Source organism: Lates calcarifer, linkage group LG8 (assembly GCF_001640805.2).
Source record: "Lates calcarifer isolate ASB-BC8 linkage group LG8, TLL_Latcal_v3, whole genome shotgun sequence".
Lineage (NCBI taxonomy): Eukaryota > Metazoa > Chordata > Actinopteri > Centropomidae > Lates > Lates calcarifer.
Genome location: NC_066840.1, coordinates 22,563,238 through 22,589,740, shown reverse-complemented (window position 1 = coordinate 22,589,740; position 26,503 = coordinate 22,563,238). Strand labels below are relative to the sequence as shown.

Here is a 26,503-nt window from a genome sequence, read left to right as displayed (position 1 = left end):
TACTGTAATTTACCACCATGCAGTCTGACAGCCGGGCAAATTACAGGTCTACCGTGTCTGTATCTGTAGCACCTTGGGTGCTGCACTGCAGTAACATGATTCTGAACATGGCGGACAAACTGGCTGGCCTCTTTCCTCCTGAGGTGATGCCCTTTGGTATGTGGCATGCCCCTGCCAAATCTTTATAGACTCGAGATTTTTTATTTTCTCAAGGCTGCGGTACAGAGCACGACTTGTCAGTTTTAGCTGTAATTGAAGGGTATTTTAATTAAGTCCTAATTTAACTTTAGTTGGAATAAATGCAATGGAATTCTTGGCACATTTCTGGCTGCTTTTGCTGCAGGGGAGAAAGACCTCTAAAGTGAAGGCTGTGTTTTTTTAATACCACACTGGCTCTTGACCTGCATGCCAAGGATGACTTTGCAAGTACCTGATTTCGCAGCAAGCTACCACAGCTTTCCTTGTAGCTGAATCTGCTGTCCGGACGTTTCCCTGTGAAATCTTTCCAAAATGGTTCCAGACTTTTCCTGGCACTGCGTGGCAATAGCAGATAATGGCTTGTTTGACTTGATGGCTAATAAAACACGACTGACGTGCTAGACTGAGCAGTCTCTTGTGCAGGTGAATGGAAACATGTGGTGGTATAGGGCTAAATGAGGTCACTGGGAGGTCAGCCAGTGTAATGATGAACAAAAACACGGGCAGAAATTGTGGAAATTTGATCCTGAGCTGGGGCAGGGAACTCCCAGCGCTACAAGAGCTTACTGCCACCATGAAGACAGAACGTTTTGTATCTCAGGAAGAAATTAGCCATTTTAGGCTGACAAAGTGGACATTTTTTTAAATGATACAGTTTGGTTTTGAATTGGTTTTATGGTATTTAGGATCATGGAACCTATTTAGCACATAAAAGATATATAACTTTAAATTTAAGGGCAAAAAGTGAAAAGGATTACGTTGCATAAAATGAGGGATTATTGGCCGTACAAGCCCTACTTTTCCCCCGATTACAGAAATTGGTAAATGCACTGTTTGAATGAAGTTAATGCTACTTATGTACTGTTGGTCCTGTTTGATCTGTGTATTCCTGGCTTAACACTCTGTTATTTCAGTTCTCCATGTGAATTCTTTCACTTGGATGGAATTTCCAGTCATTTGTGCAGCTGCAAGAAGCTCTGTGATATATAGTGACAACTTCCTTAGAGTGGATATCCATTATAGGATTCAGTGAGAGAAGGCACATGTAAGTGACCAGGTGCAGCAGCTGCCTTATGACTCAGTCTCTTGTCACCATCCTAATGAGCTTCTGTCATTCAAAAGCATAAGTGCAGTTGCTTGTTCCTTAGGCCGTTCGAACAAAAACGACAGCATTGGAGTTGCAGTTGATCATATAACGGGTGTATTACTATTTATGCAGTTGCTTTGGTAGCTTTATAAGAATGCAAATTTCAAACTGAGCCATGCTGTATGTGTTGAATGTATTCCTGTTTGCCCCACCCCCCAGCTCAGTTGCACCACAACAGGTTTGACTGGAAACCCTTTTACATCCCGTTTGAAATTCAGCAAGAGGCGTGTTTGGGCAGGAGTGTTTTCATGTGCTTTGCCTCTAGCATTACATAAATTAATTGTTAAAGTGTAATCATTTCAGTGTCTCGCCTGGTGGTCGTTTAGTATGGCAGGAAATATACAGCATGCATAAAATGCAGTCACTAATCTGAAATGATTTTCTCCTGCAACAGTTATCTTTGCACAGCTGAATTAGGGCCTTATTAAAGTCAAAGCTTTGCAGTGCTTTGCTTTGTCTTTTCTCTCTTGTGAATAAGACACATTTATCCAAGATAAAGTAGAAATAGTTGTCTTTACATCTGTTAGAGTGGAAATTAGAGAGTGTATATAATCAAACGAGGAACTCAACAGTATTTTTCAAAGCTTAAATCGCAGCACACTTTTCAAAGGACTGTTGTTTGCAGACCGTTGGAGCTGACTCTCATCCACATACTTGTGTTTAGGAGGTTGGCGCTCTCATGTTTTTTGGAGCCGGGAACGCTGCAGCTGTCGAACAGACGTTTGTTGAGCGCGGGTTTACTGGAGAGCCTGAGGAGAGGGCAGCGAAGCTTGGGTTTCTGTTTTCTTTATGGATCCGATGACTTAAGATGGTGTCTCTGGCAAAGGACGTGCCAAATCTCAGAAGCTGCCACTCCAAAATCACGCTTGATGAGCTCGGACCTCTAGTTTCTCGATACTCGTGCGCACACATGCGTCCGCTGCCTCATTTGTCATCTGAAAAATTAATCTAGAAGGCAAACAGTCCCTCTTTTGTACGCGGGGCTCTGTCTCTTGTGGCTGGTATCCAGTTCTGTAACGAGCAGCAGCTGGCTCAGAGGCCTGTACTCGGGAGCTGCATCCCTCACCCTGATGAATGTGTCATTTGTTGCTTGTTTAGCAGTCGCTTTTGTTCAAACTCTGAACCATCCTCTCACACACACATAAATAGCCTGGGCACACACAATACACGGCTACAGTTTGTGTAGCTCACTTTTAATGGTGCAAAATCTAGGCCCTGTTGACTGTTGGATTTTGGAAAGAAAGAAAATTGTTCTTGGAAAGCATGTGAACGTTTGAAGCCAATGAGAGTTCTTGCATTTTTCTGTAGTACTTAATAGTAGTTCCTGTTACACCACAGTCATCAAATACAGGTTGGATGACTTCTCCCCCTGTGGTTGTTTGAGAGTTTTATCTGCAGGAGTAGGGCAGTAATAATGCCATGACTTCACAGTTGACATCCAAACCTTATAAAGTGATGTCTGCTGATGAAGTGGAAACTGTAGGTCATCTTCCATCATGTGCAGTAACTGAAAGTAAAGGTCTTTTTTTGCTTGCTCTGACTGGAGGTTCTTGCTTGTTCTATTCTTTTATTTCTTGCTCATAAAAATTGATTTTAAGAAGCTTTTTTTTTTAAACCAGGCAAGTGCTTTATTTCATGGTGGCTGCAGTCAAATTTCTGTCTCCTCCTCCCTCCTCCAGCTTCCCTAGTCACTGTATCTTCATAATTGGTGTGTCAGCGACCGTGGAATGTAGGAGAAACTGTTTATCATAAACTACAGCACAGAGGCATTTTTCTTTTGTTCCCCAGAGAAAATATTCATGATAGAGTAGCATCTCCAGAATTGGGCTGTAATGCACACTCTATGTTTTTCTTAGTCCCTCTGTGAGTACAGCAAATCAGAACATCAACACTGAGACTGAATATTAAATGTCACACTTTTGTGAAGGCACTGGGTGGATGAAAATATTTTTTTCTTTTTGGTACCCTGAAGCATTTTTTTGTCCTTGTTTTTCCCCTTTAATGGCCTCTTCCCCCTTCCCAGCTAGTGGGTTTCCTGTCCCAGCTGGAACAAACCCAGAATGTCCAAAGAAGGATTGGGTCCTGAAGGAGTAGGGGGACCAGTCAGTGACGTCAGAGCATTAGAAAGTCACACACAGGCCTCAGATGTCGTTCTTTAAACATAGAAGTATATGAAAAAACTGATACTATGCACCTTTGTTGACTAAAGCACTTGTGATTGTGCATTAGCCTGAAAAATACAAAGACAAGGGGAAGGAATCATGTTCACTAGTTAGATTGGCCTTCAAGCTAAACAAAAGAGCATCAAGAGCTTGAGATAGTAAAACTAAAGTTTGGAGAAAACGAGGAGAGGAAGAGTGAAAAATGCTCTGATGATAGCATGACGGGCTGAAATTTGATCTTTAATGCTTGAAGTTTGAGCCAGAGCGGTAGCGAGTACACAGATAACAGGAATGCACATTAGGATCACGTTGCACCTTCGAGTGTTTTTGTATCTTTTGATATAAACCTGAAGGTAACCATCCCCAGATGCATAATAACCCATTAGAGTTCCTTCCAGGATCCTGTCAAAATGAGTTATCAGTTTGGATTTTGGAGCAAAGGTTTGAAATATATGCAATCTTTAATGGTTTTTAGTCCTTAGAAGATATAAGTGTTTGAGTGTTTTTCACTTACCTTAGAGCTACTTTGCGTGCTTACCTTGAATCTGGCTCTGGGAATGTCAGTGACTCCTCCAGGACTGGAGTGGGAGCTGGTGCAGGGGGTCATGGAACCGGAGAAAGGAGGGCAGAGGGAGGAGGGTGGAAAATGCACACAGCCACTGAAAACAATGACAGATTGAAAGTGGGTTAGGGTCACTGAGTTTCTGTAATTATAGGGCAATTATATTGTATAATGCTATAGTAATACTTCAATTCTTTATTCATTTAAAGCATTTGCACAGCTGCACCTTATGTTAAACATTTAACTGTAGACATTAGATAACTGTTGATAATACAGATTTCTGTCCTAATCAGGAGGTTGTTGTTTTTATATTTATCTCAGGTTTGTTCTAGTTTAGATTGTAGAACTGTGTGTGTGTCCATGTGATCCCTGTTACAATAAAGTCATTAATCCCCCCTACTTCCCCGGGGTTAGCAACTCTGTCATAAAATATTTTATGATAGGTAAAATTGGTACCTGTCACGGAGTCCAACCGAAGAGTGTGAGTTATTAGAATTATTCCAAAAACGGTTTTCTCTGTTTCTGCCATGTATCAAAGGATACAATTAAATATAGTCATTATCTCGGGTGTGAATGCTTACAGTTATACTGTTTTATCACAGTCTGAAATATAATGAAGGCCTCAAGGACAAAGTAAAGGGAGATTATTGTGAGGTGCTGTTAGTGGATGTGTGCTTATCTTAAACAAACTCAGAGGCAGATGATAAAGAAAACCCATCGCTCCTTCTGTTTACCAGGATCTGTTGTCCAAACTGTCGGTGCCTGCTTGGGAACTCTTGTTAAACTCATCAGGTTTGTTATCTGGCTTCCAGGTGTGGTTACCACTGGGCCTGTGTGGAATAAGATTTCACAGGCTTTTCTACCCACACAATAGCAGTCAGATGAACAGAGCACCGCCTCAGGCTCGGTGACAGAGTCTGATTCATATTATGTACAGGGAAAAGTTGTGTTATATAATCAAAGCAATCGCATTTCACTGTTAAGGATGAAAGTGTTGGTGCTGGATTTTGGAGATTCTTTTCAAATGATCTTTTAGTGTAATTTCCTGCGAGTACATGGAACATTCAGTCGGTAACAAGAAGCCTAAAACTGAAACCATAATTACCTAAAAACAAATTTAAATTAATGTTAATGAGTCTGTGTTCAGCCTGGTTTGTAAGTGTACCTTTTCTGTGAGCAAAATGCAAATGCTTCTGCTGTAAAGGATGGACTCTTAGTAACTGTAAATGGTACAGTATGTTAATAACACTGTGAGAGCCTCTGGTGACATTTTTTTCTTGCCCCAGTAACCCTGCAAACCATGGGAACTGTAAATACAAGTATGCAAAAATGCTCTCCTTGCCCTCAGGCAGAAGACTACACAGACCATGAACAGATTGTTTTAACATGGAGGAAAGTTCACTTTATGCCTATTAGCAGAGGCCATTATGGAGCTATTTTTCCACATCTTGGAGAGGAATTCCTATTAAAGATCATTCATTAAGACCCACTGTGATAATTTCTTTTAGTTTTTTCAGAAAGGTCTGTGCTGGGAGCATGTAGCACGATAATAAGTGAGGCACCGGAGAGATGTTTTACAGGCCATTGATATGCTACAGGCATGGAAATGATGTCCCCCTTCCTCTACCCTGTTTTAATTCTTGTATATGTTCAGCCCCTACTGCAGATTTGCTCCTGATTGAGCACTAATAACCTCTCCAGTCAGTGGATGGGTTAAATGACCAGTCAAGCGGGTTTCAGTGATGAAACTGAATTTTTTTTTCCCTCTCATTTTTGTTAATTGTGATATCTGTTTTGTCTTCAACACTTGCTGTGAAGATTGATGCTTTCTTCTTTTTTTTGTTTTTTTTAAAATATGTTTGGCTGTAACGGTATGTGGCTAAGCAACAGCACATGCACATTTTAATATGATGTGTTCATTATTTCAGTCATGTGTATACTGAAATTATTGCTGTTTTTTATCCTCACAAAAGCACATTCTAAATTATTACAGCTGAAATTGCCTCTGCACCAGACACAATATAGTGCACTAATTGGCATGATTTTGTTTTCCTTGGTGCTTTATGGGCTAAACTGATAGCAAACTCCTGCTGATCATGTCTGCTTCCAGCAGCCAGAGGGGTTATGCTCTCAATTCCTCTGAAAGGTTTTTCTATAACAACATGGCTTTACTGTTAATTATCCTATGCCTTAGGAAATTAAAGGTTGACTTAACCTAATTATCTAAAGGTACAAGATCAGTGGATAAATACTGGGTATGATCTCAAGGTCAGATTTAAGATAATGACTCAAAGGGTGCTGTGGGGGAAAGTAACACTAATCATAATCAACTATGATTTCTTCAACCACTCCCACCCTTTTATGTTTTCATTTTTGTATTGCCTTTTTCATCTTCTAGATTTCCATTACATATTATGCATCTGTCATCAGACTCATCTAATTTCCATTTCTTCTCTTTCAGGATTCCGCAAAATCAGCCTTGATGATCTGCGCAAGGCCTACATCGTCAAGGATGTGCAACAGTACATCCTCCACAGGCTGGACCAGGAGGAGGCCCTCAGGCAGCACCTGACCAAGGAGACAGCCGAGATGCTCAACCAACTCCACATCAAAAGCAGCGGCTGCTTCCTCTACCTGGAGCGTGTGCTGGATGGCGTGGTGGAGAACTTTATCATGCTTCGTGAGATCCGTGACATCCCTGGCACTCTCAATGGCCTCTACCTGTGGCTCTGCCAGAGACTATTTGTCAGAAAACAGTTTGCCAAAGTCCAACCCATCCTAAATGTAATCCTGGCAACTTGCAGGCCACTCACAGTCAAAGAACTGTACCATGCAGTCTGGACCAAAAACATGACACTGACTATGGAAGAGTTTCAGAAAAAGATGGACATTCTCTCCAAGTTGTTGGTGGATGGCCTTGGGAGTACTAAAATCCTTTTTCACTACAGTTTTGCAGAGTGGCTACTGGATGTTAAGCACTGCACCCAGAAGTACTTGTGCAATGCAGCAGAGGGACATAGAATGTTGGCAATGAGTTACACCTGCCGGGCAAAGCAGCTTAAACCACTTGAAGTGCAGGAATTTGCACTACACCTCGTCAATTCCAATCTGCAGATTGAGCCATTTAATCTGGCTCTTTGGATGGTTTGGAATGGAACTCCTGCTAAAGACTCTCTGACCACCTCCATACCAAGAGAACAGGAGGTTCTGCAACTTCTTGTCAAAGCTGGAGCTCATGTTAACAATGAGGACGATCATGCCTCATGCATTGTACAACAGGCCCTGGAAAGAGAGGACTCAATACGGACATTACTTGACAACGGGGCATCTGTGAACCAGTGTGACTCCAGTGGAAGAACTCTGCTTGCCAATGCTGCATACAGTGGAAACCTTGATGTTGTCAACTTGCTCATATCTAGAGGGGCAAACATGGAGTTAGAAGACAACCACGGACAAACAGCACTTACTCTTGCTGCAAGGCAGGGCCATACCAAAGTGGTCAACTGCCTAATTGGCTGTGAGGCCAACATAAACCACACAGATCATGATGGATGGACAGCCCTCCGTTCAGCAGCTTGGGGTGGACATTCAGAGGTTGTTTCTGCTCTGCTGTATGCTGGCGCCAAAGTGGACTGTGCTGATGCTGATGGTAGAACTGCTTTGAGAGCTGCAGCTTGGGGAGGTCATGAAGACATAGTGTTGAACCTTCTTCAGCATGGGGCTGAGGTCAACAAAGCAGACAATGAAGGAAGAACAGCTCTCATTGCTGCAGCATACATGGGGCACAGAGAGATTGTCGAGCACCTCTTAGACCATGGGGCCGAAGTTAATCATGAAGATGTGGATGGGAGGACTGCCCTCTCAGTCGCTGCTCTATGTGTCCCTGCAAGCAAAGGCCATGCTTCTGTTGTGAGCCTTCTGATCGACAGGGGAGCAGAAGTTGACCACTGTGACAAAGACTGCATGACCCCTCTCCTTGTGGCTGGCTATGAAGGACATGTCGATGTAGTTGATCTGCTTTTGGAAGGTGGAGCCGATGTGGATCATACAGACAACAATGGCCGCACCCCTCTTCTTGCTGCTGCATCAATGGGCCATGCCTCTGTTGTCAACACATTGCTTTTCTGGGGGGCCGCTGTTGATAGCATCGACAGTGAGGGAAGGACTGTGCTGAGCATTGCATCTGCTCAGGGTAACGTGGAAGTGGTCAGAACTCTGCTGGACAGAGGTCTGGATGAGAATCACAGGGATGATGCAGGCTGGACCCCGCTACACATGTCCTCATTTGAGGGCCACCGCCAAGTGTGCGATGCCCTTATTGAGCAAGGTGCTCGTTGTACAGAGGTAGATAATGATGGTAGAATACCGCTGATATTAGCTGCACAGGAGGGACATTATGACTGTGTGCAAATTCTTCTGGAAAACAAGTCATGCATTGACCAGAGGGGATATGATGGGAGGAATGCTCTCAGGGTGGCTGCACTAGAGGGCCACAGGGACATTGTTGAACTGCTGCTGAGCCACGGTGCCGATATAGATCACAAAGATGCAGATGGACGCCCAACCCTCTACATATTGGCACTTGAAAATCAGCTGGCCATGACAGAGTATTTCCTTGAAAATGGAGCAAATGTGGAAGCTTGTGACACTGAGGGCAGAACGGCCCTCCACGTGTCCTGCTGGCAAGGGCATGTTGAAATGGTGAGGCTGCTGATTAACTATCACGCTGACGTGAATGCCTGTGACAATGAGAAGCGATCTGCCCTCCAGTCTGCTGCATGGCAAGGCCACACAAAAGTCGTACAGTTTTTGATAGAGAATGGCACACATGTGGATCATACATGCAACCAGGGAGCAACAGCACTAGGCATAGCTGCACAGGAGGGTCACATTGATGTTGTGCAGATACTTCTTGAAAATGGTGCTGACCCCAACCACGCCGACCAGTTCGGACGCACAGCAATGAGAGTGGCAGCAAAAGGTGGCCATTCGATGATTATAAAACTTCTGGAAAAGTATGGGGCCACAACTCTAAATGGCTGCAACCCTTCCCCAGTGCACACCATGGATGAAAAAACACCATTGGCTGTGACTGGTAAGATGCAGTCCCTCACCATTAAATCAAGTAGTTCTGGCAGCACTGGAGCCGGAGATATGCAGTCGTCTGGACGCGGTATACCCAACGGACCTGTCCATGCTTTCAGTTCACCATCAGAATCTCCTGATTCCACTGTAGATAGACAGAAATCCTCCTTGTCGAATAATTCCCTCAAGAGTTCAAAGAACTCCTCCTTGAGAACCACATCATCTACAGCCACAGCTCAGACTGTGCCGATCGACAGTTTTCATGGACTGACTTTCACAGAGCAAATCCAACAGCACTCACTGCCTCGCAGCCGGAGCAGACAGTCAATTGTGTCCCCCTCCTCCACAACTAAGTCAATTGGTCAGCAGCCGTCATCTCCATCCAATGACTTTGACTGGTCTCAGCTAAAACCTGGTCTCAAGTCAACAAAGGGAAGTAAGACCGGAAATGGGACATCAAGTGGTAAAGGAGACAAGAAAAAAAACAAGAATAGTGGATCAACACAAGGTCAGGTTTTGGAGTATGAGATGACACAATTTGACAAGAGGATCGCCCTCAACAAATCAGTAGCGAACATTTCAGTGAAGGATCCCCATTGTAAGATCATGATTGGTGGCTCAATTCAGCAGGAAAGGGGACAAGGCCAAGACCAATTCTTTATCCAGCAGCAGAGCTGTGCTGAGAAGAAGAGGAACGGCATCATGACCAACCCCAACTACCATCTACAGGGTAATCAGGTTTTCCTGGGTAGGGTATCAGTTCCTCGGACTGTGCAGAACAGAGGCCACCAGGATGTTCTAGAGAACTATCCCATAGGGGAAACCGAGCTAAGCCTTAAACAAGCCCTGAAACTGCAGATTGAAGGATCAGATCCTGGGTTTAACTACAAAAAGGAGACTCCATTATAGCTGGTAAGAGATACCTTTCAAAATCTTCCTCCAGCATGTGCTTGTTGAATTATATCAAACAGTTGACTCAAAGTTGAAATTAAGGCAAGAGTGGCAGCATGTAGGCAATACTTTTGCTTGTGTGTTCATTTACAGTGGCTAATATAGAGACTATTAACAGACTTTTAGTTGCTACTGGATTGCACTGAACAGAGCCAGCATTAGTTGGATTTAATCAGATTTGCATGAACAATGCCTTAATCTGGATAATCAGACTTGTTCCTCCCAAACAAAACATTAACCCAAATCATTCCTATACTGTTTCAGATGTCTTGAATGCCATTCGTCATGCAGACCATTGGAGGGAATGTGCCAAAGCAACTGTTTTCATCTGCATTAAAAATACTTTTTTTTGTTCATCAGTGGGAGACCTCAAAAATAATACCTAGGGAAGATTGCTGCCTAAGGCTTATGTGAACTGATACTTCGATGTGCCTACATCTGTTACAGCCTTCTCCATGTATTCATGCAAACTATCATTTTAATTTAATGTAATGCTATTTAATAAACAGTGTATGCACTTTTAAAAGAGTAAAATGACAGACATGCATTTGTTCTATTCACTTTGTATCCCATCCATGTTTTATCAAAGTAATTGTTTGATAGAAACATACCAATGCTTTTTTAATTATTTTATATTATGTTCTGTCTATCTGTTTTTTTTTTCACACTGACAGCAATGTAACACTGAGTACATTGTCACAAACCAGAGGACATAACAGTAACTGATGCCATGGTATGAACTTAAGCGCATTGATAGTCTGCCTTTCTAGAGACCCCAAATAATCTGTGTTAACCTTGATCAGTGTGCTAAACCTATGTTGTGTGTAATATGTTAATAGCTATGGCAATTTACTTCACAAGTATATACAAGCATATTTATTTTTGGAAAAAAGCCACTTTTGCTGCATTTTGTGTTGCATTACGCTCTACCATGGTGCTGTGTTCAGAAGTTGCCTGCAGTTATTTTGGACTCCCAGTTTTGTTGGCTTTGTGCATTTGTGTATTATTACAAATATCTAAGAAAGAGAGAGGTTCAGTGAAAATGTAAAAAAAACAAAACAAAACAAAAACAAAAAACGAGTTCATTTTGTCCCTATGGGATTTTTGAGTTGTTTGTGTGTTATGTTTTTGTGTGCATAAAAATATTTAAATAACCCATTGTGTACCGTCAACAGAAGTTTGGTGCTAAACGCAGCGATTTCAAGTGACAGCAGTGATGCATTTGTCCGCAGAGTTACATGTATAACCTACTGCAATGCAAGAAACAAAATCCAAGCTTTGTTTCCTTATTGTCATGTGGTTAATTTTCTGTAATTCCTGGTGGATTTTTCAGGGGCATGACACAAAACGGTTCAGCCATTACGACAACTTGTAGCTGTCTTTGATATTGTTTGAAATGCAGAGTTGTAAAGCCAAAGTTGAAACAACATACTCTGTCCCACCTCCTCCCTGTGAGAAGCTCAATATCAGTTCAACAGGTCTTAACCCCCGCGGGAGAAGGAGGGGAGGAGGTGCTCGACTGTGACGCTGAGGGAACTGAAACATCTGTTTCTCATGAACTGTGTGGAGCTGCGTTAGCGTTTATAGGCTGTGTCATATTTTTTGCAGGCTTTTCATAATGTTAACAGTGAGCTATTTTTCGCCAAGAACTGGGATCGGGGGGTAGTAGAAACCTATCGCATGCACAAACACTTATAAGCCCTAGTGAAAGCTCTCAGCTCTTCAGTACTACAGTAGCTCAAAAGTATGCCATGAAGGGTCAATGGAAGGATTCAAGGCAGGATCGGGTCTAGAAACAGTGTTGGAAAACATACTGTATAGTCTTATTAAGCAGTTATCTTGTTTGTCTTGACTGTGTTTTGTCTGTCATCTTTGATTTGACTGTCAGTGATTGGATTGTAAATAGCTTCCCATGTACATTCAACTTTCAGTTAAAAAGAATTCCTGTATTATATGAAGTGGAATTTTCTGATGTATATTAAAGTGCTTAATAAACATATTTGCTTTACTGCTGAAAAAGAAATCTGTTGCATATTTATTCATATACAGAGGCTGGATATAAGCAAAATACATAGATCTGAGGAACGCAGTAATCTAATCTTACAGCAGTCCAATTACTTCTCATTATAGCAGCATGAAGACATTTAAAGTAACATGTCTGGTATGTGAAGGTTTACAGAAGGTGATTTTTAACTTCCAGTCCTTTCCTAGCTGAAGTGCCAAATCCTTGTCTAAATTCAAGGCTGGTTCCAACTGATTGATATGTCTAGGACAGAAAAGCTTGTGTTAGCATTGATGCTCCATTAACTCAAAAGAAGTCTGCATTTTTGGAAGATGGGTAATAAAATAGCAAAAAAAAAGCCAGATAGGTGATTGAAAGGGGAATCGCAACTACCAGAAAATGACAAATTTGCACCGACAGTGATTATTTTTTCTCACAGATATCCATTCCTATAATAGTTAGCTCTTGTTTTCTTTGAATTCAAAAGCCTTTTTATTCACTAAAGTTCCCCCCTCTGTATTGAGGCTGCAAAAAACCACAGGCTATGCTGTTAATACCTACTTCACTGTTGGTCATTCGGCGGTGGAGGGCCAAACCAGGACACTGCAGGCATCACAACACATGGATCAAGCTGAAGTGGAACAGGCAAGCGTGCCAAGTGCTATCGCTGCCCCCCCCCTCACTCCAGTTCACTCAGTTCATCTCAGTTAAACGGGAGCTGCAAGAGAAATCAAACACAGAGAGGGTTTGTTTAATTTGAATCCAAATCTTTATGAAATCATTACAAAATTACACTTTATATAATAACAGTAACAGGAACTGGATTCCTTGGTCGACATTAGGATTCATCCTTAGAAGTTATTTCAATTCAAAATAAATGAACAGCATTATAGAACTTAAGCTGTGTTTCAAATGAATTTAACTGAATGAACAGCATTTTAGCCTTTGGCCCAGGGAGTGAGGATTGGACAAAGTAGTTACACTGACTAATTAGGCTTAGTTTCCTTCACCCAACATTTCATGACCGAAAGAGCCACAGAGCAGCTGAAGTGGTATTTAGACTTTTGGACCTTCAGCACAGGCTTTCTGTATGTTTTTGAGAGGGGGGGTGTTAATGAGTAAACCATCTGGAACTGATGTCATGTAGTAAGCACTGTCCAAGCTTGGAGAATCTCCTCGTGAACCATCTGCCAGTGGCCACATCTGGTTCTTCTCCACCCATGCCCTTGTTTTGGATACAGTGCTAACAAGCTCCCACGCAATATACACAACATGGCGACAGTTGCGGCCGACTCCTTCCAGAAGCAACTTTAAACTCAATGGCCTCCATCCATGTGCCATCGTGAGCCATGTGCGTGCAGGTTTTTATTCCAGAAAAACACTTGAGCAGATGATTCCTCTGATAGGCCCTTTTTTATTGCAAGACAACAGAAACCACTGAGTGAAATCAGCTGTTTAGTTGTTTTATTGCGCCGAAAACCTGCATGCATATGCTCAAGGTAATTATCAAATCAAAAAATGCTGTTGATTCTTGTGTCCTTGTGTGGAACATTTTTCCCAGCTTGCCATGGGAAGAAAGAACTTCACAAGAATGCAAACACTAAAAAAGATTTCTTTGCTGTCTGGCAGGGCATGTGCGTTTAGCGTCTTGCTTCCAGATAACTCTCTCTGTGATCACACATGCTGTGTCTCAGTATAGCTGATCACAGTGCAGATGTTGTCTCAAGACAGTGATATATTAGTCTTTTTGACATGCCTGCAGTGTGAGACCTGTATTCTCAGCATTAGGAGATACTAGAGGAGGTTTTCAAAACCCTTTATTTTCAGTTGGTGGACAACGCAAGCTGAGTTGGCCAAAAGATGAAAAGAAATATGCATGTATCCTCAGTCATGTCACTTTGGTATGACTGAGCACAAAGAGCATGTGTGCTCCAAAAAATCTTGTTTCTGTGGGGAGATGACTGTTTTCATGCATTTTTCTTTCTTGATCCTAACCCTGATTATACACTGTAATTAAAAAGCGGAATCACCACCACAGAGCAGTAACCAATTAACTTAGATGAACACAGCTGTCAGTTTCTTTTGACACATCTGTTTTCATCTGTTTTCATTTGCAAAATTGACCCATTCTGCAACTCCCTCAAGTGTTTAAGAGTACATCTTGTCAGACCATTTTATTCTCTAAATGTTAATTGCTGTGCTGGGAAACTGGCATCTGTACAAGCATAAATAGTCAACTTCTGCGGATCAATGCCAGCAGCGATTTGGTGAGGAGGCAGCCAAGTGGCAGACTCATGAAGAAATTTTTACAAAAGGGTATTTAAATCTGTCCATCCATTTTTTTGTGCAGCCATGCAGAGCCCTTCATCATACCAGGTTTCAAATTAGATTGACTGGAGTAGCCGGTGTAGGAGCGTTGTTCAAACTGTGAGATGAAAAAAAGGTGAATTTCTTTCCAAACTCACAGCAATTACATGACAATTCTGCAGAGGAAACGGCTGCAATTTAAGTACTTTGAATGGAAATTCATGTTGCAGTTGGAGGTCCAATGACTTTGAGAGAGGCTTTAAATACATTCACTGCTACATTTAATAAGTATTATGTTTGACATCATTTAGAAGTTACAGTGTTGTCATTGTTTCCCCTCTTTAGAAATGCTGTTTCTAACCTTAATTTGTCCAGGAAAGACTTTTGTTGACCTCATCTGTTATTAGAAAAAAGCTGCTTCACATATACACAATTTGTACCAAGCAGCTGCCCTTTAAGTAAGACTATGTAACTTCTGAGAGAAGAACCAGCACATCGATTCTCTACCCAGTGAAAAGCTGAACTCAGCTGCTATTTGAGTTACATGAGATTGCTTTAAGAGATTTTTCATTAACACTCCACAGTTACTAACCTTTTCCATTGATGAATGTACTGCAACATCACCAGCTCTCTGGCATGGCTATGTGACCTGCAGTAAGCAGAAGAAAAAAAGTGAATAACAATATTGCTTCAACATTAGTCTTTTGTTTTGAGCCTTCATGGATGAAATGCTAACAGAGGCTTGTGTAGTCTTGCACACCAGACAGGTGTGTAGGATCAAAACCTTTGGTCCTCAGAACTTCATTAGGCAAAGGTCATACAAAAGAAAAGTTTGTCTAAGGTCTGAGGACTGAAGCCTTGTTAATAAAGTGGGTACAAGCCATAGACAGTGCACAAGTTTCTTTCTTTTCTTCCACTCGGCTGAACTTTAAACCACATTTTGCATGGAACAAGGACTGTGGATTGTTCCCCAATTCTTTTTTTTTTTTTTTTTTTTTTTTTTAGCAACAATTCTTTGGTATTTTAACCTTTACCAGACAGGTGAGAGTGTGGGGACAGACAGTAAATGAGTATGTAGTTTCTCTGTGATGGTCACTTCCCAGCCACTGCAGAGTGAAGAAATTACCAAGTAATCAGTAACTCTTTCAACTCTTTCAGGCTTGTTTTCCATTCACTTTCTCCTATAAACAATCAATGACGTTCTCGACATCAGCCATAATTCACAGAACCACAGTTACATTTGTAACTTTAGTTTAAGTTCCCACAACCTCTAAAGTGAGTCTGAAAGCCAGAAATCTCTGATCCTCCTCAAGTAGTCACTGAGTCATTGGTATTGATCTAAAACCCCATCATTCCCTTGCAGATACATTATGATCACTTTGTGCTCAGGGGTTGTATAAATCTTAGTTATAGCTCCTATAAACTTTTGGACTCCAACAATGCCAACAAGCGGTAATCACAAAGTTGGTTTCAGATGCTGTTGTGACATCCAGGCCTGCTGAATTTTATACTCTTTACTGGCAACAGTTCAAGCACGGAGCCTTTGAGTTGAACAAGGTCGTTCTGGTCTGGATTTGTGTCAGTGTGGTACAGCAGGTGGAGACTGGGGTATTCATCGGCCGTTTCTGGAGTCAAGCATTTAAAACATGGCTTAACAGAGCTGCTTGTGCTTATTCATGCTATCTAAAATACTGAATACACTTTTATGAATGCAAATTTTACAAAAGGAAGAATTTCAAAGACGTTTTTTATAATTATATCTTACTATCTGCTGCAGTGAAGCATCAACTCAAAAGTTGAATTCAAAATTTGGAGGGGAAAAAAGCCTGTGCTTAAAAACATCTTTGAAAGGAGTCTCTGCTCAACAACAATGCATCAACTCATGGCCAACAAAGCTGGAGAATGAGAGATTATACATACTGTATTCCTCTTTGTTGCCTGTTTACATAATCCCTACGGTCTCTCATCAAGCAGCGTGGATGAAAAGCTTTCATCAACTCTCTGTGGAAAACCTGCTTTCTTCTTTGAAGCTCAACACAGTGGCCCAACATGCACACAGGTGTTCCACTTTCACTAAACACTGAATAGGATAATTAACACACCTGTCTGTAAAATCTGAAGTCAAAATGTCTGTCTCCAGGGAGACACAACACTGAAGCACCAGTCTTTTTTGAGTGGGGGTGAATTGGCTATAGTGCACCGTCATACTATGCATCATTAATCATTATGGCTGAAGCCAAGGACAATAAATGGACTAGAGCTTAACACAATGAAAGGCCTGTAGCTCCACAGACTGAGATATTCTGGTGTGAGACAAAGGCAGCTGCCAGAAAATCAGAGAGCTCAGTATTTCATAGCTCCATGCTTTCTTTCCATCACAGTCGCTCTTAGATGCAAACCTTGTATCTCCAAAATGTCAGCTATAGAGGAAATAATAAAAACTGCTTTGTTTACAGCTCAAAGACAAATCAGTTTTGAGAGCAGTAAGTGTTTCTGAAAAGGTTTCGTAAGCCCAAGAGGTCAGAGAATTTTCCCAACCTATGAAGCATATAATCCTCCAGTCCACCCCTGTTGGGAGTTACAAGGTTTGCCCCTGACAGAAATGCCATGTGGGAGGATGGAATCTGTAAGAAGCAGCTGGGAATTGAAAGCTTTAAATATATACAGGGAAAACACACAGAGGGCAAGCTCTCTTTTTCAGGAGTGTCCTGTTTACCAGGCAAAACTAGATGCTATTACAAGATTTAAAAAAAAATCCTGACTAAATATTGCACACAACATAAAAAGTTATATGGTTAAGATATAAAGTTCACGAGTAAAACAGAGAACTAAAAATCAAACCAGACACATTGAGCTTGTGGCAATGTTTCAATGACCGAACCAAATCCTGAGTAACCAAGTGTGCCAAGTCCAATAGTGTTATGATTGTTATTCCATTGCTAAGGTACAAAGTTACTAAAAGCTGATTTTCCAAGGTTTGTCTTAATCCTAGGAATTTCCAAAAGAGAGCTGCACAGGGTTTGGCAGCGTCACAATGAATTTTAGAACTTAAGGAGTGTGGTGGGATACAGTACTGTATGTAGTTTTTCATGAAAGGCTTTATAAATGAACAGTAAGTGGCTTTGCTTATGCCCATGAAACTGAAATGTCCATTTTATAGTTTTAGAGCATCGCTAGCAGCACGGCTCTCTAGGGATGCAGTGTCAGTTAGTTGTACCACTTTTGTTGAATGGATGGTTGCACAGAATCTAGTCCAGATATAAAGGTCCTGAAGGATGAATCCTACTGTATTGGTGATCTTTTTATCCCGGCCACCTACAGGTCAAAACTGTCAGTTATCCAATGAAATGAATCAGTATCTTTACTAGATAGACTGACACAAAAACATGGTACATGCAGTAATGGATCTCAGCTGATGTGTGCTACTGCTTTTAATGATTCACTGAATCCACCATTTTGAAATTAGGTTCAGACATTTGTGTTCCTACAAGATAAACTGCAATAATTTGAACTGACTTTTCACCTAGCGCCATCATCAGGTCAAAAATAATCATCCAACGCTTTGATTTATGACAAAATATCTATATCAGTTCTTTGCGTTTCAAGCTATTTACAAAATGTTAGTATGCTAACAAGCTATATTTAGACAGTGGACATACCTGCCCAAGATTAGCATAGCTCAAATCACCACTAATTTAATTTAAAGAATTGGGATATATTTAGACTGGAACAGTTTTCTACCTTTTTAGTCTCATACTTTGTTTATGTATATAAAAAAACAGTAATTGCACTTGTTTTCTATTCTTTTCAATTTTTAGTAGAAGTATGAACTTTTACTCCTCATATAATAATATATATACATTTACAAAAGCCTGCTCTAGTGTAATAAGTGCACTTTCATTCGTGTCCCCATTTGTGCAATAATATAGTGTCACTGCATACAAGTTTAATCAACAATCAGTAACAGATTCTGAAAAGAACAGGACCTAAGATTGAACCTTGTGAAACTCCTCTGCAAATCAGTTTGAAAGGGAATTTCTGAACCACTTACATGTAGCATTATCAAAGTCTCTGTAGAGCATTTCAACATCATGTTGTGTCCTACTGTATTAAACAGAGAAATCACTGAACACAGCTCCACAATGTAAATTTTTATCTAAGCTGGAATCATCATTGAACCCCCCCCAGCCCCTTCCTTCCTGGTTTTACTGTATCTGAGCATTATGAGTACAGCACAAACAGAAGCAGATGAGAAGCACATTTTGCTTCAAACACAGCTTTTGCCCATCAAGCTGGGAAAAGTGAGCACCACCTGGGTGTTTTATTGGTACTGAGCTGCTAAATCGGCTTATTATGCAGAGCTATTATCGCCAGGAGTTGAGGAAATTTCACAGTGTTGGCAAAGGTTCTCTCTCCGTCTCTCACTCCCTCTCTCTTTCTTGCTCCCTGGCTCTGTCTCTCTTCTTGGCTGTTTCCTTTATTTTTTTCATTTCTTTCTTACTTTGCTTTGAGTCTTTGTGTTTCTTCCTGTCATTCGTTCTCTCCCTATTCACTGCTGTTCTCCTAACCTCTACCTCTTCATTTTGATTTATCTCTCTTTCCTGCTCTGTCATTCCCCCTCTTTTTTCCCTTTCCATGCCCCCATCCTCTGTGATTCTTCATTCTTTGCTTGTTTGCCTCTTGTTTTTCCTGCCCCTGTCTCTTTTCTTGGCTTTGTCACCCTCTCACTGAACCCATTTTTTTCCACTCATTTTCCTGCTTTTCTCTTGTCTGTCTCGCTGTTTTCCTGATGCTCTGCCTCTTCATGGCTCATTCTCTCTCTTCTCATGTCACTCACTCATGTTGTTTATTGTCGCAGTGGAGTTTCTCTCTCCGGCTTTTCATTTTCCTCTCTATCTCTTTTAGACTTTTCCTCTTCCTCTTATTTGTCATGTCCACCTTCTTTCTCGCTTTTCCCTCTTTGTCTGTTTTTTGCCCTTCCCTGCCTTTTGCCCTCCCTCCCTCTTGTTTCTTCCCTCCGTCAGCACTGAACAGCCCTCACCATGGCTGCTGCAGAGTTCATCTCAGGATAAAACCCTGCTCTACTGCTGCTGCTGCTGCTGTTACTGCTGCTGCTGCTGCTGCTGCACACACACCGTTTGTCGACTGAATCAAAGTCTTGGGTGTAACGGGGCCCGGGGACAGATGGAGAACAGTAGAGAAGAAACAAAGACATTCTCAGAGTTTCACTGACGCACAAACTAAGGGAGAGAAATATTGAAATGACAAGTCAGGCTAAGACTCAGATGCCACACAATATCACATGGATGCTGTTCAGTGGCGTTTTGCACATTAACACATGAAAAAAACTGGCATAGGCTCTGCCCTCTTGGCTTCAATTTTGCGATCTGTTTGCTCCATCTCGCTTCTGCCAGTATTTAAATTTGTTTTGTCAAGAGTGCTTAACAGATTTGACCTGATTTGACTTTTGTAGCAGATGTTAATCAGCAGTCTCAAGACCTTACTGGATATCCGTTTTCACTGGGTAAACACCACAATACAGTTGGAAAGTGAGGGATCAGATTCCAGGTGTCAGCTTTGGGACAAATATATCAATTTTATTCATCTAACACTGCAATGATGCAATAAGATTAAAGGAAATCACTCTGTGGGGGAAAATCGCCAGCACTTGGGTTGCAAGAAAAACAGTTTTTCCATGGCTCCAAATGTTGAAACTGAACTCAACCAGTGAGATTAGCCACACTACTTCTCCAGGGATGGTAATGCTGGCCAGTCCACCATCTTTCCAAAACCTTAGTGTGAAATATTTCAACAACTATTGAATATACATGGAATTTGGTACAATTTCCACTTCATGACAGGACAAATCAACAACTAGCAATGACCTTTACACTCAGCTGTAACATACTAAATGTTAGCATGTTCACATGCAAACTGTGAGAAATTTAACACAGTAACTAAAGCTGCAATCAATGTTTTATATTAAAAATGGAATGGCGGGAAAAGGGTTGCTCATAGCAACAAACCCACAGAGAGTTATTGCCCAGCTCTACAGCTTGCCTCAACTCTGTGGGGCATTTTACCATCTTTTATTTCAGATGATGTAACTTTACCATTTCGGTTAACTCGTCACTCTCCTTGTTAACGTTAATTTCAGGTGAAAAAGCTCTAATAAACCCACTGTATGCTATCAGCCCAGCACCAAAGAGCAGATGGAAAAAGCTAGTGACTAGCATGTGACGAGCATTAGCGTGAATATTGGACTTACGCTGGACACCATCCAATACCTGTTCACATGCACTTTAACATGTCACGCTAACATTCAAATTGTGTTTACTGCTAATTAGCAAGTGTTAGCATGCTAGCACACTAAACTAAAATGGTGGACATGGTCAACATTATAACTGCTAAATGTGAGCATGTTAGCATGCTGCCATCACTTAAAGGACCTAGGTAAATATCTAGGAATAGCAGAGTTTTCTCTCTCTGCTCCATGATTTCATTTTCTGCTGTGCAGTGAGGATTGGAGCTTTGCTAGCATGGCAGACTTTTAGTCTTGTGTTTACCTCAGAGACACATTTGCATAACTGAAACTCCAAGTTGCTACACAGTTGCTACAGTATTAGTAATGGTTGCTGGCTGGAGTGTCTGTTCTTGTCGACATTCACTTACCACCATTCAAATCACTGGCCAAGCTTTTGTGTGTGACACCAAACCTTGAAAGCTGTAGCTGCTATTCAGCACAACCAGTGCATGACACTTCAAATCTGGGCTCCCGTAAATGTGAATTAGGCCTGACCTGGCAACCCTAAACTTCCTCACAGTTCTCTGTCAGCCTCTCTCCTCATTAGCACTAACCCTATTCCAGGTCAAGAGAGAACACCTCCAACACACTTTCTTTCTCTCCCTCAAAGCCACACACTCACTCTATCTCTTTGTGAGCCTCTTTTGTCTTGCTTGCTTTATCCCCGTGTCTCCCATACACATGCATGTAGTGACACACATATTGTTGATCAGGACAGCCGAACAGGAGTCTGACCTCATTAGGAACCATGGCAGCCGGCCAGGGGAGAGTCTGTCCATGAATGACCCAAGAAGAACTGGTGGGGGAGAGGGAGGGACTGATCTGCAATGTGGCAAGAGGAGATCTAAGCGTTCCTCCCTGTTGTGGTAAAGCCAGGATGCTCTCATGCATGGTTAGACTTTTTTGAACTCAGTTGCCCTCCAAAATTGGGGGTGGACTGTGGATTCATTTCATTAGTTAGTTGGCTAAGATATCTCAGTTATACTGCAAGATTTTGACATAATGCATCTCACACAAATTACTGGTCAAAACATATTTGCTTGTAATTGGTTGAGAAGAGGACTACATCAACAGCAGAAGGCATATTTAGTTATTGTCTTATGTCTGTTTTTCTCTCTAATTGGCTGCTACACCAGTTTGGTCCAGACTGAAACATCTCAACAATTATTTGGTTTGGATTTGGAACATATATTTATGGTTGGCAGAGGACAACTCCTAATGACTTTGGTGAACCCCTGGCCCTCCTCTAGTGCTACCATGAGGTTCACATTTTTGTTTTTGTTGTTTTTTATTAGCATGCCAACAGGCTAAATTAAGATGGTGAATATGGTAAACAATACACCCTATTAACATAGGTGCTAAGATGCTGATTATGTTAGTAATCAGCAATGTTAGTGTGTAGCTCAAAGCACCATTGTGCCCTAGTATAGCCTCAAAGGGCCGTAAGCATAGCTGCAGACTCTTGATTTGTCTGTGTTTTAAATCAGTTTTTTGAATGTGGATACAGCTGTCACAGATTTCGGTGAATAAAACAACAAAAATATCAAGAGAAAGGTCAATAGATAAACACTTTCAATTTTTGCTGCTAGCATAAAAACTACAGATAAAGTAAAAAGGAGCAATAATAAGCTAACGCAAAAACATATTTTGGAAATGACTCATATGCATCGACATAAACAGTACTGACATTTTAATGTTAAGTGCTAGATTATCATACTGTATGGGCAGACAGATAGATAGAAAAAAAAAAAGCCCCAGTTCCTGTTTAGCAAAGAAAGCTTTTTAAAATATGCAGCGTTTTCAGAGCAAACAGCACAATCCAAAACCCTTTTCTCCTCTACTGTCAGACACGAACTTCCATCTATCATACCACTCTTTCCATGGCTTTCAACAGGCATGCCTTTGAATTAGTGGGCTGGTGAAAAATCTCTCATTTCCTTCTTTCTTCCCCACATTTGCCATTTACAGTTTGCAAGTTGCTGAATGGAAAGAAAGTACAGTCAATCACACACAGGCAAATTCCCACTTTGTCTTCTGGATTTATGACAAAAGTTAACCTCAGCTGCTCAACTGTTCTATATTCAACAGATATTTTACAGGTAGTCCTCTAAATAAATGGAACTGTTATGGAGTCTGGAGGTCCGACATGCTGCCAAACATCGCAAATGACAGATTGCCTCTGTGCTACAAGGATGTATAGGCTTTCCACTGCTGTCAGAATATGTCCAGCTGAATGCATTACCAAACCTTATGCTGGAATCACTCAAAATCCCAACCAAGGTCCACAGACAGATTACCATATAAATGAAACTACAGGCAAGATCCTGCCCTTCATTTCCTATCTGTTTAGGCCAATGATGTAGAGTCAGAGAGGTTTGGAGGAGGAGGCAGCCCAGGGTGTCTCCTGGAATGGATGTCAAGCTTTGGTATCATTGATAGCAGAAAACACTGTCCTAAAAGTGAAGGTCTTCAGATGAAAAGCTTGAAAATGTTCCTACTTGCGAGAATAGCCACTGATATAGTATTAGGTGCAACGCAAATCAGTTTCAGAAATAATTTTGTTTCTTCCTTGTTATTTCTTGTTTCCCCAAGTCAAGAAGATTTTACAGAGTTACTAAAAATACCTCAGAGCTTTTCTTGAGAGAGAAACAAACCTATAATTAATACACTGCATGGCTTTATCAAATAGCTCGAGGATTAATTCCTCAATAAGTCTGCAAGCTGAAGTTATTGCTGGTGTTCATTTTATTAAACTGAGTTTTGGCAGTGGAAATATTATGCAAGTGAGAGAAATGAACACACACTGTCTCAAAAAAAGTCTCCCACATACAAAGTAATTTAATCACTTATTAAATATTAAAATCTATGTCTCTTCTTTATGGAAAATATAGTCTACTTTCCAAATGGATTTTCTTTGGGCAAAGAGAAATGATTTCACCTTACAGGTACATATTACTGTAAACTGGAAGACTTTACAGTGCTAATAAACCCTAATTAGTTTGTCTCAGCAGCAGCTTTTAAACTCAAAAACATTTATTCCTTAAGCAAAGATGACTCCTTAACTGGTGCTCTGCAAAGCCTGAGTAAACCCAGTGTTTGTTGTAGCTCTCAAACATGCAGTGCAGTAAACAAGCAGCATATCCAAGAAAATCGCTGTATAATTGCATGTTACACTGAAAGAGACGTTGCTATTTTCATCAGTACACTTGTATGAGTAAACAATGTTTAGCAGATTTAGGTAGAACAACAGTGTCATGGTATATGCAACGTGAAATACTGGGTGTTCGACTGATTGTAATCTAATTCAGAACGAGAAGCGCCTAATTTGCCAAACAAAATAAATGCACATCTGTCAGTCTCGGCTGCCTTGCTGCAGACACAGCATGTGATATACAGTAGTAACACAATTAGGACTTAAAGTTGAAGAACAGTGTGACAGTGAAACACACATGCAGCAGACGTTATGAAACTGGAAGAGGCTAAATTTGTCTTAAAATGTTAAATGTTTGCACAAGAGATACTGAATGGGCAGTTGAAGTTTAAGCACCTAAAGCAGCTGGAAGTGTCAGTTGACTCCAAAGCACAGTATAACAGTATAACATTTCAAGTTTCAGCCTTCACTAACAGTTAACTGTCAGCTGAAATGTCAGATGATATCTAAGTAAATAAGATCAGTAAACACTGAAGCATCGGTTTGTTTTTACTGGTGAGATGATCAACGTTTATGTTCCCTAACAAACAACCTCTTGTAGGGATGTGAATAATGTTTGTTCTCTGGTAGTTGCAAAGGCAGAGAGAGCATGACATACTTTGCACGACTGCAAAAAAAAAGGTCTTATGGAGTCTGTATGGATGGGTTTACAAAGCATTTTAGACACTGAAGACCACAATTTATGCCCTGTCTTCTACCAACAGCCAGCTTGGATTTTTTTCTAACCAGTAAGGTTCCCCTGCCCTCAACCAAGACCACTGTCGTTACCTAACCTTACTTAAGTAGTTTTAAAGCATAAGTCTGATGATATACTATGTTTTTCTTAATGCCACAAACCCATTGAAAAGACCAAAAAGTGACACAAGTATTCCTGTTTGTGTATCCACAGCCAGGTTTATCTGATTCCTCTGTGCCCATAGAGCTTAAGTTTTGTCCAAAAACACATAAATATGTCATGGTCTCAGCCATGGCTGTGGGTTGTTTCCCCTCTTCTCTTTGTTTCCTGTTTCCCCTTCCATTGTCTGTATCTCTCTCTGTCTCTGCATGTGTGTTTGTTTCACCTGCTCCTAATTACTTCCTCAGACCTGCAGTACTTAAACCCTGATCTTCACACCACTCATCACCAGATCGTAATGTCACTAAATGTGATATTTATGCTTTGGCTATCTGGTCCTTTTTGCTAAATGTTTTGATTCTTCTCGTTTTTTGGCTTTTTCCTGAACCCTGATTTATATCTGAAGGAACAGCCTGATATTTTGTGCGTTATCACTATGCATTTTTTGCTTTTTCACATCATTTCATGCCAAATCATTTCTGCACTGACCAATCCCTAACCCTCCCCCGAACTTTATCCCTAAACAAAATGGTGCTAAATGACTGTAGGACTGCACGCCATTAAATGACATGCAGAAGCTTAAAATGTGTAGATACGACACACAAAATGTCCCTGAAAGTGGCGTACCATTTCAACACAATGACGACACATTAGAAGGAGTTGGTTTTGCACAGACAGGACAGGGACAGTACTGAGAGAAGGACTCTGCATTGTTTGTTTTGGTCTTTTTACAGGATCTGTTGACAGAAAGAAACAGAATCAGGTTGGATTATCCTTTAACCACAGGGTGAGCAGATCAGAAAATGCTCACCTGAGTTTGTTTTTGGAGCTGTCAAACCCTGTCCAGACACGTGGGATACATTGCCTATTGTATTTAGATCTTCCTGGGATCTTTTGGCCGCAAGGTCTGTCGTACTCGAGACAATAAATGATTACATTGGCAAAAAAAAAGGGACTGGTCCCTTGACAAAAGTCAGGAGGAAACTTTCACTCCCCTGGCCTCTTTAGTGAACAGATACCAAGGTTTCAGGCTGCACCAGCACAGATTTAAGGCCATTGACTGAGATGAAAATCATATCCATCTTCCTCAAAAATCAGGTGTAATTGCACCAAAAAGCTACAAGATCATTTCCAGATAGTCGTAATCTTCCTGGCAGATTGTTAATAACTACTTTTTGAGATCATGATAAAAGGCACAGAAAAGAGACTAAAAGCCCATTTTGGCAATTTTGCAACATGTTTCAATACCATGCAAAAACCCTGCAAAGAGCACGGTGACTAAGCTGAACTGAATGAGTCATTACAGCAAGGTAAGGGGCTGCAGAAGGCCCTCAGAGAGCAGACCACCCACTCAAGTCCCCCATTAAGACAGCCGGCTCTTCTTGCACATCAACGCCCCTGCAGCAATTTACTGCTCAGCTTGCATGGAGGGCAAATGAATGGTGAACGACAGAGAATTAATGAGACATGGGTCAATGAAATGTCAGAACTGGACAATGAATAGAGAAAAAAATGCCCTAAATCGCAATTGAAATTCCAGTCTTTACACCTTCAGAGAGACAATGTGAACTTCATTAAGCTAGCTACATTTTTTTTCTTCTTTAAAACTACAATCTGCATTTATATGCAACTTATCTCCTGCAAAAATATCCACTTCTACTTACTTAAATATGAAGTATTTAAGTAAGTATCTCATGGACAGAGTAAGTAACTCACATATTCATTCTTATAGCCTATCC

General features: G+C 41.1%; 1 protein-coding gene and 1 long non-coding RNA gene across 2 annotated transcripts in view; one reads left to right on the top strand and one right to left on the bottom strand.

The window, feature by feature from the left end:
* Positions 1 to 12,128, top strand: part of ankrd50 (ankyrin repeat domain 50) — a 35,338-nt gene extending 23,210 nt beyond the window's left edge. Inside the window, exons 4-5 of the mRNA XM_018703018.2 lie at positions 6,531 to 10,066; positions 10,370 to 12,128. Of these exons, the coding sequence (XP_018558534.1) occupies positions 6,531 to 10,063 (3,533 nt within the window). The 3' untranslated portion in view covers positions 10,064 to 10,066; positions 10,370 to 12,128. The remainder of the gene's footprint in view (positions 1 to 6,530; positions 10,067 to 10,369) is intronic.
* Positions 1 to 26,503, bottom strand: part of LOC127142727 (uncharacterized) — a 200,499-nt gene that overhangs the window by 55,745 nt on the left and 118,251 nt on the right. Inside the window, exons 4-6 of the long non-coding RNA XR_007813718.1 lie at positions 15,007 to 15,063; positions 12,669 to 12,825; positions 4,046 to 4,166 (exon numbers count right to left, since the gene is read on the bottom strand). This is a non-coding gene — a long non-coding RNA (uncharacterized LOC127142727). The remainder of the gene's footprint in view (positions 1 to 4,045; positions 4,167 to 12,668; positions 12,826 to 15,006; positions 15,064 to 26,503) is intronic.